The 19,246-nt window shown below is 36.1% G+C and overlaps 1 protein-coding gene across 8 annotated transcripts in view; it reads right to left on the reverse strand.

The window, feature by feature from the left end:
- ARFIP1 (ADP ribosylation factor interacting protein 1) overlaps positions 1 to 19,246 on the reverse strand; it is a 130,510-nt gene that overhangs the window by 110,553 nt on the left and 711 nt on the right. For 4 of the 8 annotated variants that reach the window (XM_032633123.1, XM_032633118.1, XM_032633119.1 and 1 more), the window contains exon 2: positions 1,754 to 1,833. The exons of the other annotated variants lie outside the window; for them this stretch is intronic. In XM_032633123.1, coding sequence (XP_032489014.1) covers positions 1,754 to 1,831 — 78 coding nt within the window. In that variant the 5' untranslated portion in view covers positions 1,832 to 1,833. The remainder of the gene's footprint in view (positions 1 to 1,753; positions 1,834 to 19,246) is intronic. 8 annotated transcript variants of the gene reach the window in all.

A 19,246-nucleotide genomic window follows, 5' to 3' on the forward strand; every position in this document is an offset into this window, starting at 1 on the left:
CTGTCATCCAGCCTTAACTCTCCTGAGCAGATTTCTACTTTAGCATCTATTGGTGTGACATTCACATAGAAGAAACTCACAGTGGTAAACCACAAAGGGAATACTTTCATTTATTATGATGAGTCCCATCACTGACAGGGCTGCCAATCCTTCCTGTAGTTCACAAGCATTAAACTTCCTCTGACCATCTCTCAACAGTATAGATTCAGAGATCTGATCATAAAAAATCAAATCCATGAGTTAAGACAAATACGGTATACATAATTCCCTAGGTTCTCAGAACTAAATATAACTACAACACTGCTTTGACAAATGGTAAACAGCCAAACTATTTTATTTTTATTTTATTTATTTATTTATTTATTTTTGGCTGCATTGGGTCTTTGTTGCTGTGCACGGGCTTTCTCTAGTTGTGGTGAGCGGGGCCCACTCTTTGTTGCGGTGCGTGGGCTTCTCATTGCGGTGGCTTCTCTTGTTGCAGAGCACAGGCTCTAGGCACGCGGGCTTCAGTGGTTGTGGCATGCGGGCTCAGTAGTTGCAGCTTGCGGGCTCTAGAGCACAGGCTCAGTAGTTGTGGCACACGGGCTTAGTTGCTCTGTGGTAGGTGGGATCTTCCCGGACAGGGATCAAACCCGTGTCCCCTATATTGGCAGGCAGATTCTTAACTACTGCACCACCAGGAAGTCCCAGCCAAACTATTTTAAATCACAAAGAATCCTGAATCCTTCACAGATAATACATATTTTGCCAACCAGAACTCATCTTTGACTTTTGGGCGAAAAATAAATTATCCAGCTCTAAACCCTACATTAAAGCCTGTCACACAGACTCAGCATCTTGGAGTGATGATGAAACACTGTGGCTAGCACTATGCCACATACACAGACGGCAAACTAGTTCAGAACACACTGCAACTAGAGCTGGAAGAACCCATGTTGTGTTCCAGCCTTGCCAGCTACTCTAACTCAGGCACTACCTCTGTGAAAGGTAAATATGATCAACAAATAAATGGGGGAGATAATGGTTGTTCTACTTGCCTAACTGAATTGTATCAAATCAGTCTAAGGATCAAGGCGGGACAATTATGAAAGTGCTACTCTGTAAATCTTTAAGCATTATAAATTTGAGAGATGTTACTAGGATTAGGTGTTCAAAAAAACATCTGATGACTTGAATTCAATATAAAATTAACTTCTTAACATCTTTCTACTCTAATGAGCTAGAACAGTGGTTCTTAGGTGGTATATATTAGAATCACCTGTAGAATTTCCAAAAAGAACACACACACACACACACACACACAGCCTGGTGTCTATCACTACAGACTCAGATTTCGTGAGTCTGAAGTCCAGAACTCAGTATTTTTTTAAACACTACATTTGGATTCTGATGCATAATTAACTAGAGAGAGAATATGGGAGTAGGTGAACGCAAATGTGAACCAATTACCACTGTTATTTCAACAGAAACTTCATTTCATATTTAAACTTAAAACTATAGTTCGACCAGACTTTTATGTTGTTTTTATGGGACAGGTATACTCTAAAATTTCATATGCCCAAAGGCAAATGTTAACTTACTTCCAATTATGAAGAAATAGCTCTCTCTCCTCCCACCCCTTTCCTGTGTCTATGTGTGTAGAAGAGTTTATTTAGAATGGCACATATTTAGACAAACTAAGTTAATTTGGACAGTCTAAATTTGATTGATATGGGTTGACTTTAAGAAAACAATATAAATACCACCCATTCACCTCAGAATTAGACTTGACTTCTTCTGTGGCTGGTTTAGATGTACCAAGAGTTGTAGTATCATTGCTGCAGTCAGACATACCTAAAAGTAAAATGTGTTAAGCACACATTAAATAATTTAGTTAAAAGAGCTATATCACCTTACCGATATTCTTACAATATATCCACAACATAAATCATTTATTTGCAGTCAGAATTTGTTTTGCAAAACTATCTATAACCACATGAGTATCTATTGATTATAACAGATAAACAATTCTAAAAACAGACAAAAATTCAGGAAAAGTTTTTATGCAAAATGTAAAAACACATACCTCAGTGACTAAAAAATAATTTCATAAAATCATTTTAGATATGAAACAATTTAAAAGATCAGAGTGTCAACTTGATTTGCTAGATGAAAAAACTGAGATCAAAAATGTCAAAATATCCAAAGATAAAGCCAAAATATTAGTTTTCATGGCCTATATAAAATCAAAGTTTCAGAACAGAACTCAGACATCTTCCAACTCTCTGACCAGTGCTCTTTAGTACTGATAACAGATGTGACTGCTCATTGTCAAAGTCAAACACTATACTCAGATTTCATTCAATAAAACTTTAATGTGCTATTTCTGCTTCTAACTTATTCAACAACATTTAGAGAATGCCAACTACATGTGAAGAATTCTGCTAGGCACTAAGGAGAAAGAAAAGTAAAATCTAATTCAGGTTATAAGAGCATAATGCCCTCCATATCTGCAGGTTCAAACAAAGATCAAAAATATTTGAAAAAAGAATTCCAGAAAGTTCCAAAAAGCAAAACTTGAATTTGCCATGCATCAGTAACTATTTATATAACACTTACATTATATTATATATTATAAGTAATGTAGAGAGGATTTAAAGTATATGGGAGGATGTGCATAGGTTATATGCAAGTACTATACCATTTTATAAGGGACTTGAGCATCTGCAGATTTTGTTATCTGTGGGTGTACTAGAACCCATACCCCATATATAGCGAGGGCGACTGTATTCTGAATCTAATCAAGGAGACAGATAAATAAGTACAAAACACCATATTAGGTACTATAATGTACAGAAGCAAAGTTTTACTCATGAAATACAATGGAGGGAACAATTTTATTGTTCACAGATCAAATCCAATACCCCATTAAGAAAGTAATACAACATGAACAAGTGGGATTTATTCCAGGAATACAAGGCTGTTCAATTAAGAAAGCTATTAATATATAATATATTCATAAAGCTAAGGGGAAAAAAACCATGGTTTTCTATGTAGATGTTGAGAAATCTATTGACAGAATTCAATACCCATTCATAATTCAATACTCAAGGAAAAAGGAATTAAGGGAGATGTCTTCAACATGATACACGCTTTAATCCTACAACCATTATTTTATTTAATAAAGAAATAACAGAGGCATTTCCACTACGAACAGGAACAATGCAAAGGAACCCACCATTTCTGCTACTATTCAACACTGAACTAGAGGTATTAGCCAATCCAAGTAGACAAACCAATTAGAAGAATAATAGGTAAAGAAGTAAAACTATTTCTTTTTGCAGATGATATGATAGTACACCTGAAAAACTCCAAAGACTCAATGGTAAAACTAACTAAAAATTAAAAGAATTCAGTGAAAAAGTAGGATAAAAAATTAACATACAAAAGGAGTTTGGGATTAACATATACACACTACTATACACAAAATAGATAACCAACAAGGACCCACTGTATAGCACAGGTAACTATACTCAATATTTTGTAATAACCTATAAGGGGAAAGAATCTGAAAAAGAATATATATATATTATATATATATTATATATATATATGAATCACTTTGCTGTATACCTGAAACTAACAGAACATTGTAAATCAACTATATTTCAATTAAAAAAAACTCAATTTTTGAACTGTTATTGAAAAACAATAATCAGTGGACATAAAGGCAGAGAAAAATCCCGTTTACAATTACAACAAAGAAGATTAAATACTTAGGAATAAATTAAACAATGTATAAAACCTATATGAGAAAAATGTTTACACACAACTGAGAGACACTAAAGACTGAGCAAATGAAAAGACATCCTGTTCTCGGCTATGATGACATTATAAAGAAGTCATTTCTCCCTTAGTTAATTCACAAATTCAGTGCAATAGAGAAAAATATAACAAGCTAAATCATACAGTTAGATAAGTTATACTAAAGTTGATATGGAAAAATCAAACATGCAAGAGTAGTCAGGAAAACACTGAAAAAGGAAACTCACAAGGGGACTAACTTTGTCAGATGTTAAAACATACCATAAAGTATCTATACTTAAAGCACTATGGTACTAGCACATGAATAAACAATGAGACCAGAATAAAAAGTCTAAAGTTAGACCAAATATATACAAACATTTAATATATAACAAAGGTGACATCTCAAATTGCTTAATTAAAGATGGGCTTCTCAGTAAATGATGCCAGGAAAACTAGGTAGCCATTTGGAAAAATAAAAAATTAGACCACCACACACAAGAATAAACTCCAAATAGATTAGGAATCTAGATGTAAAAAATGAAACCATAGATGAACTGTTAAAAGAAAACATAGATGAATTGTTCTTTAAACTTTCTAATTCTAAGAATCTAGAGATAATTTTAAAAATTGATTAATTTGACTAAATAAAGATGTTTTAAAAATTGTATAACATAAGCACTATAAACAAAGAAAAAAGACAACTGAAAAACTAGGATAAAATATTTACAACAGGGACTTCCCTGGTGGCACAGTGGTTAAGAATCCGCCTGCCAAAGCAGGGGACACGGGTTCGAGCTCTGGTCTGGGAAGATCCCACATGCGCAGCAACTAATCCGTGTGCCACAACTACTGAGCCTGTGCTCTAGAGCCTGTGAGCCACAACTACTGAAGCCCATGCCCTGCAACAAGAGAAGCCACCGCAACAAGAAGCCTGCGCACCGCAACGAAGAGTAGCCCCTGCTCACCGCAACTAGAAAAAGCCGGTGCGCAGCAATGAAGACCCAGTGCAGCCAAAAAAAAAAAAAAAAAAATTTACAACATATGCCACAATAGGTTAATATCCCTAATATATTAAAGTCTTAAAAACAAAGGGGAAAAAACCAAAATCAGATAGAAAGCAGGAAAAAGACATGAACAGACGATTCAAAAAAAAAAAGATTAAAATGGTCTCCAAAATATAAAAAATGATCAAATTCACTCATAATTAGAGAAATGCAAGTTAAAACAATGCTGAGATACCATTTCTCATCTATTAGACTAGAAGAAATTTTTTTAATGTAACAAAACATTCTGCTACTGAGGATGTAAGGAAACAGGCACTCATATACATTGCTGATAGGAACACAAATTTGTACATCCATTCTGGAAGGAACTTTGGTAATGCCTAACAAAATCACACATGTACTCACCTTTGAAACCAGCAATCCCATGTCTAGAATCCATCCCAGGAATACATCTCCAATTAATACAAAAATACTTACACATTGCAGCATTCTGCATAATTGTAAAATATTGGGAAGAGCCTAAATGTCTTTACATAGGAAAATGGCTGAATAAACTATGACACATCCAGACAATGAAGTACTGTGCAACTGTTGAAAAAAATGAAGATCTCTATGATATACTGTAATTTCCAGGACATAGTGATAAGCGAAAAAAGCAAAGTCCAAAAATACCTATGGGTATGCTGTCTCCATATAAAAACAAAGAGGATACATGAAAATACATGTTTCTGCTCATTGGAACAAAAGAAATACAAGAAGAATAAACCAGGAACTAAAGAGATAGGTTACCTACAGGGAGAGGTGGGAAAAGAATGTAAAAAAAAGTAGGAAATGGGAACAAAGTAGCAGGAATACGGAAGGAGTGACACTTCTCTGAATATATAGTTTTAAATAATTCTGACTCTTAGAACCATAGAAATTTTCACATACCCTTCAAAAAAAAAATAAAACCAACCAGGATTTGAGAGGAATTCAAACAGTAAAAAATCACTAACACATGAAACCAACTGTATTAGAAATGAATAACCCAGGAAAGGGAAGGGGGAAGCAGGGAAGGGGGAAAGGGGAAGGTGGGGCAAAGGGAGATGGGGGCGGAGAGAGAGAAGAAGGGGAGGGGGAGTAGAGGGGAAGGGGAGGGAAAGGAAGAGCAGTAGAAAAGAGTATCTTGACTGGACACCATGAGGCTAAAGACAAAAAGAATTATACACAAATTCTGTTAATATAGTTAGTAAAAGTATTTCTCACAGGGGTATAGGTTAGTAATTCTTAAAGTACTTTATGTATGTAACAGAACAGAACAAATATGTAAATAGAATGTAGATATTGAGAATTTGGTTTCTCACTGCTAGAGAAAAAATTAATAAAGAAAGGAGAAATGCTAAATAAACCCTGTGGTACTGGACTGGAATCAGAGTTATCAGTATAAACACATGGTTTTTAATATGTGTGTGTCCGTATTCATGTATATATATTTGTTATACACATACATATGCATGTATGTATAGGTTTCCTAGCTTTGTCCACTGAGAGGACCTAGAAGCAGTGATACCCAGTAACTATGAGTACACTTGGTGCTCAAATCTTGGTCTCTAAACACCATTCTCCAATAAAAGGAACCACAACTCTTAAGGAAAAGTGGTTGATTCTAATACTGAGGCAAGGAAAATACAAGAGGAGCCTGGGACATTTTTCTGGTGTCAGAAAATAAGAAAAAATTCAAAAGAGGACAGGGGCTTGTCGAAAGAAAAAAGGACCCAACCTGAAGGCCCCTAATGGCCAATCCTGAGACATCTTGAGCAACAAATAATGACAGTACTGAATTGAAACTCCTAGAATAAAACAAATATTAATGAGTCCATATTGATAGAAATAAATAGGTAAATGGGGGTAAAGTGACAATTCCTCACAACAGAATCTCAATTAATAAACACAGAAAAGAAAGAGAAAACCAGAACTCTCCACCAGGCAAACATCACAGTAATAAGTGTTGCAGAAAGATTCACTGATGGATGCTAAAATTAGAGAGCAAAAGTTTGATGAGAAACAGCATTTACATAATCTCCAATATCTCCCACAAGGTACTTAACTGAAAAAAGAAAGACAGTTAAGTGGAGAAACTCACAGTTCACAGTGAAGAAACTCAGCAGATCTAACTTAACTAAGTGATTAATTAATCACCAGTAGTAAGACATATCAAGAGCATAATCCCTGATACATTGCACTGAAAAGGACAACATTATTTTTTGTGGTATTCTTCCCCCAAATGCATTAACTCAGTCCAATCATGAGAAAACACTGGACAAACCCAAACTGAGGAACATTCTACGAAATAACTGACCAGTTCTCTTCAAAGTGTCATGGTCATGAAGACCAGGAAAGTGTGAGAAACGTACAGATTGAAAGAGACTATGGAGAAATAACCAAACTCAATATGGGTTCCTAGTCAGAATCCTGCAGCAGAAAAAGGACAGTTAGTTGAAAATTTGGTGAAATTCCAATAAGGTCTGTAGTTCAGTTAATAATATTATACCAATGTTAATTTTCTATTCTTTTTTAAAATATAAATTTATTTTTTTTTACTTTTGGCTGCGTTGGGTCTTTGTTGGTGCACACAGGCTTTCTCTAGTTGCAGTGAGCAGGGGCTACTCTTCATCGTGGTGGCTTCTCTTGTTGTGCAGCATGGGCTTCAGGCGCGCGGGCTTTAGTAGTTGTGGTGCGCAGGCTCAGTAGTTGTGGCGCACGGGCTTCATTGCTCTGTATGTGGGACCTTCCCAGACCAGGGCTCGAACCCGTGTCCCCGGATTCTTAACCACTGCGCCACCAGGGAAGCCCCTAATTTCTTATTCTTGATAATTATATTATGGTTATGTAAGACGTTAGCATTATGGGAAGTAGGGTAAGGAATATAAAGCAACTCTCTGTACCATTTCTGCAAGTCTAAAATTAGATCAAAATAAAAGTTTTTAAAGAACAGTAAGGAATGCTGAGCAAAGGTAGAGGAATTACCCTTAGATAGAAGGAGGAAATCTCTTCCTTAGAAGGAAGAGTGAAAGAAGGAAGGAACCCATGGAAATAGTGAGGAATGGAATGGAAAACAGAAGAAAGTTAAGACAGTTCATTTTTGCTGTCTTCTACTTTCTTGTGAAATAGGGGTTATCATCTGCTCCCCTGTATTCATCAGTAGCGCCAATTAGCAAAATATATCATTATCATCCAGCTCAAGAAAAGACCAAATGATAACTTTAGAATGGGGCTGGTCACCAGGAAGACCAAGCCATGATTAGAAGTTTGGAACTTTCAGAGGTGAAAGGGGCTAGAGGAGTTAATAACTGATAATGCGTCAGTGAGGAAGCCTTCACAAAAATCCCTGAACTATGGGGTTTGGAGAAATTCTGTGGTGAACACATCCATGTCCTGGGATCATGGAACACCCCAACTCACAGAGACAGAAGCTCCTGTACTCAGAACGCTTCCAGATCTTGCCCAATGTCCTTTCCATCTGGCTATCTATCCTGTATCCTTTATCATATCCTTTACTATATAATAAACCGATAAGTATTAAAAAAAAAAAAAAAGACCAAATAACTCCAAGCAGATTGGGAAACAGGGAATCAAATTTCTGAGAATTACGGAGTCAGGTACTAAGTCTGTGTTTTCTTCATATTATTTAAATGCTCTTACCTTCACATTTTTTAAAAGTTCATTTGTTCATAACTTTAATAATGGACACACATAGGGAATGACAACAAGATTTAAAGTTAATGATTTATTCACTGAACTTACTGTGATAATCACTTCATGATGTATGTAAATCAAATCATTATGCTGTACACCTTAAATTTATATGTGCTATATGTCAATCATATCTCAATAAAACTGGAAGAAAAGAAAAACTTATAATTATGGGAAAACAAAACAAAAAGTTAATGACTTGCAGAATGTGCTGTTTAAGATATATGTGCTCTGATCTTTACACGAATTTAAAGTTATCTTTAAATTTGTCTTCAAAATAAAATGATAAATCATTATTACAAAACTGCCATCAATGTTGAGGCTTCACAGACTGGTTTATACTTGAGGCCAAATATGCCTCAAGTCATCTCTGGGGCTCTACTTCCATAAATCAGCCAGGGGTATTCATTAACTAATGAATGTGAGAACCAATGACCAATAAAGTGAATTACTAATTAACATTTGTAAAAAAAAAAAAAAGTATAATATTACCTGAAGTTTATAATTCATCCAACTTTTTGGAGTTGTTTTTGATTTATTATCAAAATCACATTTTGTTTTCTATAAACTGAACAGACTAGATCTATTCAGTTTATAGAGGGAAACTATATAAGAACTTTAACCAGAATTTAATGAGGGAGACTTTTATATCCTACAACTGTTAAGTGCATTTAAGGTCTTTCCAAGGACCCAGGAAAGAGAGGGCAGGAGGTAAGAGACTTGCCAGGATCCTATAAGGTAAGAAGAAACAAAATACTCCATGGATACCAGAGAAGAAAAGACTGCATTTACAATCTCCATGAGTTAAAGATTCAGAATTATAATACTAAAGGATGAATGTTGAATAGAAATTATAACATGAGCACATTTCAAATTAAGGTACTCACATACCACAGGGGATCTGAAATGGTATGCTCAAGGCACAGGAGAGCAGATACAAACAGGATAAACAGAGCACATCATAGTGGAATGAGAATTTACACTTTTTCTAAATGAAAATAAGTATGCTGTTATGGAATGTAAAACAAAATCCACTTGAATAAAATACACATAAGCCTTCTAAGAAATTTCTTGAATTTTTATGATGAAATATGAATCTCCAAAGGAATATCTGAAGAGTTATTCTTTCTAGGGGTACTTCAGTAAAAAAGTTGGAGAAGTACTATAAATAACTTTGATGTATGGGAGTAAGGAGCTCTGACTGGAACTCAAGGACAATGCTAGGGAGGTAAATACAGAAAACTGAGGGCAAAAAGTAGCAAAACTTGGGCTTGCTTTGGTCTGAACTTGCTTAGCTTCTCTAGACTGGGTATATCACTGATTTCAGAGACTGGTTAGAGATTAAAGAAAATGGCTCTATTTCTTTCACTCAAATATGTCTGTCTTTTCTTGCTCATAGATAAACAGGAAGAGAATGGTAAGATTTGTTTTAATTTCATAATTCAATATTAATTTTCAAGTTGAACTGACTTGTTTACAGTAAAAAATTTAGAGTTAAAATACATAGTGACTACATTAAATAACTATATATGCTGAGTGAAAAACAGTATCCAAAATACATTATTTTTCTGTTTTGGTCAAAACAATTTAAAATAGTGGGGTTTTTTTATGATGGTAGTTTCCTTAACATGGAGGAAAGATCCTTTTCCCTATTGTCAATGCAAATGATACTAAACTGAAAATGGTTTACCACACAATATGTTCAAAGTATATTACATTTTCTTTCATAAGTAGAATAATCAAGAGTAAGATAAAGAATCATCTACATTATACTGCTGTCTTTATGTCAACAACTATCTGGTATCTGTAAAAGCTATTTTGTTAGATACTCCTAAATCTTTTAGACAGTGATAAATTAAGTTCACGTTGCTCATTAAGATAAACACATCAGCCTAGATAATTCAAAAGTAGAAAGCTTTGACAAAAAAAGGTTAATTCTCAATTATATGCAGTGATGAGAAACAATTTAAAAATCAAGAGATATTCAACTATTCTCATCCTCACCATTATACCACCTTCTAACTAAGTGACAAAATTAACAGTTTGGAGAAGTCTTTTTTTTTTCCCCATTCAGATTGTGTTACAGAGAAACTAATGAGAAGTAAAATGATAAGACTCTCAAAACTAAATTACTCCCTGAAAATAAAACTAGCTGTAAATAAACTCTAAATTATTCAGGGTACTGTGGCCTCGTTCTTCACAAATGGCTAGCTAAGGTCCAGAACATCAGCAATGAAGCCAACCAAGAGAACTGGAGAGTTACTTTAAAATTCCGTATTAATTCCCAAAACCATATAAAATAAACCCCTCAATATTCTCAGGTAATTTTTTCAATGGGAAAAAGCTCAGAGGAAATAATCTAAGAAGACAGCTTAATAATATAGATAGTTACACACAGAAATATTTATAGATATGTGTATATACATGAGTTAGTGTATATTTCCTAGAAGCAACTCCAGCAACAATGAGCACACATAGTGCCCAGATCTTGGTTTCTAATACCATTCTCCAATAAAGGGAACCAGTGCTCCTTGGAGAAATGGCTGATTCTAGGACTGAGGCAGGATTACATACAAGATAAGCCTGGAGTATCTTGTAGTGCTGGAAAGTAAGAACATGCTTTAAAAAAAAACACCATAACAGAACAACAACAAAAGCTCAAAAGAATATAGGAACCAACTGAAAGAGCTTCCAGTGGCCAAAGTTGGAACAATTTGAGCAATAAAATAAAGTAATACTGGATTATAATGCAAAGTATAAAATAAATAACCATGAGTCAATGCTGATATAAATAAATGATTGAATAAATTAATAAATGGGAGAGAAGAGGCAAATCCCTTGCAGAAGAATTCCAAAAAATTATGTACACACTCCACTGTTACGGAGGTAGAACATAATTCCCCACACATTAAGTGTGCACATAATGACTTCCTTCTAAAAAGTAAAATATGCAAAGGGAGGAGAAGAAAAGTAACTTTACAAGGTACAAACTTGACAAACACTGTCTTAAGCCAGGTGATCAAGGTTAACATCAACAGTGGTAAGGCATACTGATAGCATTTACTCTTGATATATGATTAAGAATGGCACTTTACCTCTGTTCCTTTCTCTCCAAAACACATTACCCAGCCTAACCATGAGAAAAGAATCAGCCAAATCCCAACTGAGGGACATTCTACAAAACACCTGACCAGCAATCCTCAAAACTATCAACTGTCATTAAAAATGAGGAGTCCGAGAAACTGTTAAAGCTAAGAGCACACATGATAACCAGGATTTATTCCTGCATAGAATCCTGGTATAGAAAAAGGTCATTAGGAGAAAACTGAGGCAATCTGAACATATGTTATCTAGTAATGTATAAATACTGGTTCATGAACTGTGACAAATGTACCATACTAATGTAATACGTTAATAATGTGGGAAACTGGACATGGTGTATATAGGAATCTGTATACTATCTCTACAGTAATTCTGTAAATCTAAAATGATTCTAAAATAAGAGTTTATTATAAAATAATCTAAGAATACTTTGCTATATTATTATTCTATAATTATTGTTTTTAATAATTAATAATATAAATGTATATTATTAAAATATTTCATTCTTTTACATGTATGCACCCCAATGTTCATTGCAGCACTATTTACAATAGCCAGGACATGGAAGCAACCTAAATGCCCATCAACAGATGAATGGATAAAGAAGATGTGGTACATATATACAATGGAATATTACTCAGCCATAAAAAGGAACGAAATTGGGTCATTTGTAGAGACATGGATGACCTAGAGTCTATCATACAGAGTGAAGTAAGTAAGAAAGTGAAAAAACAAATATCGTATATTAACACATGTATGTGGAGTCTAGAAAAATGGTACAGATGAACCTATCTGCATGGCAGGAATAGAGATGCAGACGTAGAGAAGGGATGTGTGGACATGGAGGTGGGGAACGGGTGTGTGGGATGAACTGGGAGATTGGGATTGATAACATATACAGTATCATGTGTAAAACGGATAGCTAGTGGGAACCTGCTGTATAGCGCAGGGAGCTCAGCTCAGTGCTCTGTGGTGACTTAGATGGGCGGGATGGAGGGGGGAGGGAGGTCCAAGAGGGAGGGGATATATGTATACATATAGCTGATTCACTTTGTTGTACAACAGGAACTGACACAACATTGCGAAGCAACTATACCCCAATAAAAAAGAAAAAAAATTATTTTCATGCACTTGGAAAAAACAGCATAACTGGCAGTTTAACTAATATTTTATAAATATTTATATTAAAATCCTATATGGCAAAACTCCATGAACTGAAATCTTAATACTATCAACTTGGAAATTCAATCAATATTTAGGTATCAGGCACTGGCCTAGGTCCTTGGGAGTCAATGAGCCAAAAAGAAAATATGATGTGGTCCCTACCTGCATGGATATGGCGGTAGCAGAAGAGAAAGACAATCATACAGTCACACATATAAATGTAAATGGCAAACTGTGGAAAACGTATGACATTACTACCTCATCTGGGAGGTCAGGATATTTCCTCAAGAAGCAAAACTTCAGTTGAGGTGTGAAGGATAGCTAAGAGCCAACAAGTGAAATGGAAGAAAAGAAAGAGTGGTAAAGACAGGGAGAAAAGCATGTGCAAAAGCCATGTAATGCAAGGAGCAAGACAAGTACAAAGGGAGAAACGAAAGCCAGCATGGGTGAAATGGAGAGTTAAGCAGAACATGATAAAAAATAAGGCTGGACCATTGTGAAGGAGTTTTGTTTTTATCCTACAAGCAATGAGAAGCCATAAAAAGACTGGTGAAGAGGAGGGAAGAGTGACAATCAGACATGTGTTTCAAAATAAATCACTGTGCCTTCGGGATGGATACTGGATTAGAGAGGGGTTGAAACAGAAGTGGGTAGACAAGAATGAAGGCTACTGTAGAAATTTCAGGCAAGATGATGGTAACAAAATAAAGTGGTGGTAGTGGAAATGGGAAGTAGTTGACAGATTTAAGGGATATTTAGAAAGTAAGATTAATAAAACTTGTTGACAGACTAGACGTATAAGGGAGAGGGAGATATTAAGGATCACTCCTACTGCCCTGTATTTTCCAACTGGAAAAATAATGGAGTCATTCACTGAAATAAAAAGCAAAGAAAGAGGACCAACATTTTGGGGGGGTTTTGGGAGTGAGGGAAAAATCAGTTTAGTTTTAGACCTTGTATTTGCGATATCTCTAATATATGCAAGAGAGGTGCCAACTGGAAAGCAAAATATATAGATCTAGAGCTCAGACGAGACAGAAAACACTCACGTCCTTAGAAAAGCTGACATCTTTATCCTAGTAAAACAGCTAACTATAATTGCCAAATATCCAAGAAAAACATTAGACTTTGACCATCTGTATTTAGTTAAAACAAAAAGCTGAGACAGAACATGGCAGTAATATTTCATCAACTACAACAAAAACTGCTAGGCACCATGCGGAACACAGAGTTTTAAAAATCTTGTTTCAACAGTATATTTATTATGTCACTAATCATACAGTATTTTAAAGTTTTAGCAGGGCTGGCCAATGTCCTTGGAAATATTCAATACCTGCACTAGTCAGTAAAGTAGCCACTAGCCACATGTGGCTACTGAGCACTTGATATGTGACTGGTTTGACTGAGGAACTGCATTTTTATCCTATTTTATCTTAACTAATTTAAATAGTCACATGTGGCTAGTGGCTACTCTATTGGAGAGGTGCAGTTTAGAGCTTCCTTGTATATTTCATCTAATCCCAAACAACCACCTTGTGAATTAATTGAGAGCCAGTGTGGGGGATAGAGGGATTAAAGAAGTAGAAGCTTGCATTCAACCCGCTTATTATATTATTTGAATTTTTATTTCAAGAATATATCTTACTTGTAAAATTTAAAATATTTTTAATTTTAAAATTAATTAAATGCTGCACAGAAAAATTAGGAAATACAGAAAGAGGAAAATGAAAATAATCTGTAAACCTCCTTTAAGAAATAATCTATAATTAACATTTAGCCATATATGAAGAGGATCTACATTTTTAACCCTTTTGTTAGAAGGCGCACCAATGGCCCAAGTTACTCTCTATGAGTTTTATCATATTTCTCTTCTACCCCATCCCCATCCCAAACACCTTGAGAATCCTATTAGAAAGCTATCATCTCTAGAACTCTACCTCAAGGCTGCCAAAAATAAACAATAGTCCTCTTGCTTATCTCCCTTTCACCACCATCACGACCACCCTCTGCCACCAGTGTCATACACTTTAACTGGAACCCAATCTCTACCCCACAATATCATGGAATCATTAGTCACTATAGTGAAAAAGAGTACAAGCTTTGGAGTCAAGCAACTTTATGAGTCTGTGGTTCTCCTTTTACCATTTGGATGACCTTGGACTAATTACTTCTGCTGGTTTCTATACCTGTTTCTTCATTTGTTTATAGAAAATAACAGTACCTAATACACAGATAGCATCTATAAAGCATAATGCCTAGCCAGAGTAGCACTCGATAAATGACAACTATTACGGACTTCTATGTGCCTGGCGCTGCCCTAGATATTGAAGGGGAGAGCTCTGAAACAAAACAGAATCCCAGCCATCCTAGAGGTTACATTACACTGGTTTAACCCCAGGGACTCTTTCCATCTGGGATGTGAATTCCTGATCCATCCCTTATTAGATGTGTGACCTTATGAAAAGTACTTCATCTAAAATCTAAATTTCTTCATTTCTAACATGGTTATGTTATCTGCTCTTACCTACTTGAGATGGCTGGAGTAAAAATAAAATGAGAATATATGGGAAAATGCTTTGTAAATTATTATATGCTAAATAAAAAGAAGGTATTAAAGAGTATCATACTCCTCCTCTCTTGGACAAAGCTTTCCAATCAATATGCCAAGAATGGATTACAGGGACTTCCCTGGTGGGAAGGCAGGGGACACAGGTTCGAGCCCTGGTCCGGGAAAATCCCAATCTTAGTTGTTGCTCCGTGGCAACTAAGATCTCTTAGTTGCCGCAGAGCAACTAAGCCCGTGCGCCACAACTACTGAGCCTGCGCTCTAGAGACCGTTAGCCACAACTACTGAGCTCATGTGCCACAACTACTGAAGCCTGCGCGCCTAGAGCCCATGCTCTACAATAAGAGAAGACACCGCAATGAGAAGCCCGCGCACCACAGTGAAGCGTAGTCCCCATTCACTGAAACTAGAGAAAGTCCATGCGCAGCAATGAAAGACCCAGCGCAGCCAAAAATAAATAAATTAAAAAAAAAAGAATGGATTACAGATGTGCTGAAAATATTGACACCCCCTCTCCCTGGTCCCCTCGGCCTACAGGGAGCTGGGGAATCTGCCATACAAATAATCATTTTTATGTGTGCCATGATGCAGAAGTTTGGAAACTTTGCTCTAACACACTATCTCATGTCGGCAGACACTGGAGATGGCCAAATGACTCCCTCCTCTGGACAATTTAGGTCTCACCACCAACTCTGTTATTCTTATGATCCTGCTTCAAAGACAGTGATGTCACAGTTCTCCAAAGGATCAAGCCCGAACATCAAGGAGCTGCTAGTCCAATGCCATCATACATATACAAAAAATGAAACAAAATAAAAACTCTCAGGTGACAATATGGCAAAGATGTTACCATATTTTCACAAAAGATTTGAGCAACTTCCAGCAATACCTGCCTAGAACCATCTTAAGACAAAAGTTTAGAAGTAATGGAAGAGAGGGAAATAGGGATGGAGGGAAGATGAAAGAGAAAAGAAACAAAGAGAAAAAGAAAATGTAGACTTTTGTCTTGTAGAAAATAGCTGAGAATCCGTAAGAGCTAATCACTGGCTTCCATGACTGCCTAAAGCTAATCTAGAGACTAAAGAGAACAAGATTATTTTCAGGTTCCTTTGTTTTATAGTCTTTTTCATACTTTCTAGAACTAATGCTGGTGTGTATCTGACTTTTAGACTGTTATGGTCCCTACATCATCATCATCCATATTTTGTGGGACTACTGTTTCCAATCTGTACATATATTGTTAGTTTTTCATCCACAGCCATATTATCTTAAATTCCCTATTAAATTTACTCCTTCCTCCATCCTGAATTTATTCCTTACCCCATCCCAAGGTTATCATTCTGGAATGTATTTATACCTCCAGACTCTTACAATGCCAAGTCTATTACTTAAAACCTTTATTTTCACATTTTCCACTCCTCATATGTCATCATACATACACACAAACACACACACACACACACACACACTCACACACACACACACCCGACAAACACATACACAGATTTATATCCACCCTGTGGGAAAACTATCAAATAACACTCCATAGGCCTCCTCCGAATTCATTTCTTTTTGTCATACTTTTTGGTGTGATATTCAACCAGGTGTTCAGCTACTGAAGATTAATAAAGGAAAAGACCTTCTTTACTTAATGTCTGATAGAAAATCAGGTGAGATACCCCAACACATGCCAATAAAAGATGTAACGAAAATATCGTAGAAGCAGCCTAGAGTAGTAGTTAAGAGCTCACAGTCTGGATTCAGATAACCTAGGTTCGATCCTGGCCTGACCAGTGAATTCTGAGCAGATTACTTCAGCTTCAGTTAATCATTTAGTTTCAATTTCTTCATCTACAAAAATGAAAAATTTAGCCACTTTATAAGGTTGCTGTGAGGGTTGGATGAGATAATCATATTAAGCACTTAGCATAATGCCTGGCACACAGTAAGCAAACAAATGTTAATTGTTGTTATGGTGTCAGATGTAATCAATCTTCTGACTTTGTCATTACCTTAGAAGGAAACTAATTTAGCATAATTGACTCTTTATAAACTTATGTTTTCTGCCCCCCAAAGTGAGGATGCTAGACAGAGGGAAAATTATTTTGTGCGCAGAATACACGGGTTACTCCATATAGACTATGATGAACTGTATAGGTCTCTTCAAGTTCTAACATTCTATGAAACAGGTGTCAAACATTTTAGAACGTCAACCTTTGATCAACAAACACTTTACCATCAAATCCGTAAGTTCAAATATGCGCTCTAAACTTACATTAAGTTTGGAAGGATACTAACTTAGTCACAAAAGAGAACGATCATTAAATTCCTAATATAGAGGTAATATGGAGGGAAAGGAGATGTCGAGATGAGCAGCAACATGCCAAAGGCTTACAGACCACACCACTGAAGCATCATTTGCCCTTCTGAACAAAGCCGAAGCCCAAAGTAGATGCCTCAAGTGAAAAACAAGAAAATGAAAACAAAGTACACTAGAAATTTAAACTTTTACTCTGAACCGTACCCAGTAGGTAGGTGATATAATATGTATAAAATAATAATAAATGTATCAATTTATAAATCCACTGGATCGCCACAACATTGGCCACAAATACTTATCCCTAAAGAGAAACCTCGAAACCACAAATCAGGAACTAAATAAAGAGGCGGTCTTACTTCCTTCTCTAGGTCTAGGAAGAAATTTAGAAACACTGAAGTTTTGAAGTAGCTAGAGATTTCATCACTATAAAGCTGGAATCTCTGCATTCTACTCTCCTTGGTGCCCAAACTAGCTATGTACAGTTTGAAAAAGTAGTAGCTCCACAAAAAAAGTTTTCATTAACTTCAAGACACTGTCTAAGGAGTGGCTTTTTATCTACCTGGAGGTTATATATCTCCTTTGAGAATCTGATAAAAAGAATGGACATTCTCCCCAGAAAGGAGAACATGCACTGAAAACAAAACTGTGCACTTAATTTCAGGGGTGGGGATGAGGAAGTCCCCTGAAAGTCACTGACCACTAGACCACAGTCCCCAAAGGCATGACCCAGGATTAAGGCAAACTAATTTATCAATTTGAAATGGAATGAAAGTAACTGAGACCGAGATTTTAATCCAGAAAATAAAACAAGATTAGAAACATTTTGTTTTCTCAGCTAATGAGTGTTAGACGTGGTGGCTGGGAGAGGGTGTTGGTCATGTTGAATGGGGAAAACAAAAAAATACAGGACTAACAAAAGAAAAGTGGAATTAAAACAGTGACATGTAGTCTGTTGCATTCACTCTGAGACAGCAGCAATAAAATGGCCAATTCCTGCAGCCTTAACAAGGAACGATTTAAGGTAACCAATTCTGGTGCACACTCCCACGCCAGTGAAGTTAATTAAATGGCAAATGTGAACACACACCTGCCACACTTGCAGGTGAAAGCACAAGTTTAACCAAAGTCCTGCAAATCTTCCATTTTTTCCTTAAGAACCGACTGAGAGAAATTATATGCTTTAATCTAGGAGAAAAAAGGAAGGGAGGGGGCCAGAAATCCTCAAACGTGATGGCTAAAGGATCTGCAGGAAGTGTTAACTACAAACCTTTTGAGATCAAAGGGCTCAAGAGGGAGATGAGAATAAAACAAAGGAAGTAATAATAAAATAAAGTAAAAGGGAAAAGCGTCTAGAAACTGTTCTTAAAACAAAACAAAAACCTCCTTCCTTTTTCCTAGACACGTAAACAGTAGTAACTTGGCAAAGAGGAACGGACGAGACGACGGCACAACTTCCTTCCCAAACTCCAGCATTCCTTGGACGTCCTCGCAAGCAGTCAGGCTTGGGACATGTCACAGGCAAGGCTCCTCCCTGCACCACTGCCCGACGAACCTCTCGCAGGGACTATCGCT

Source organism: Phocoena sinus, chromosome 5 (assembly GCF_008692025.1).
Source record: "Phocoena sinus isolate mPhoSin1 chromosome 5, mPhoSin1.pri, whole genome shotgun sequence".
Classification (NCBI taxonomy): Eukaryota; Metazoa; Chordata; class Mammalia; order Artiodactyla; family Phocoenidae; genus Phocoena; species Phocoena sinus.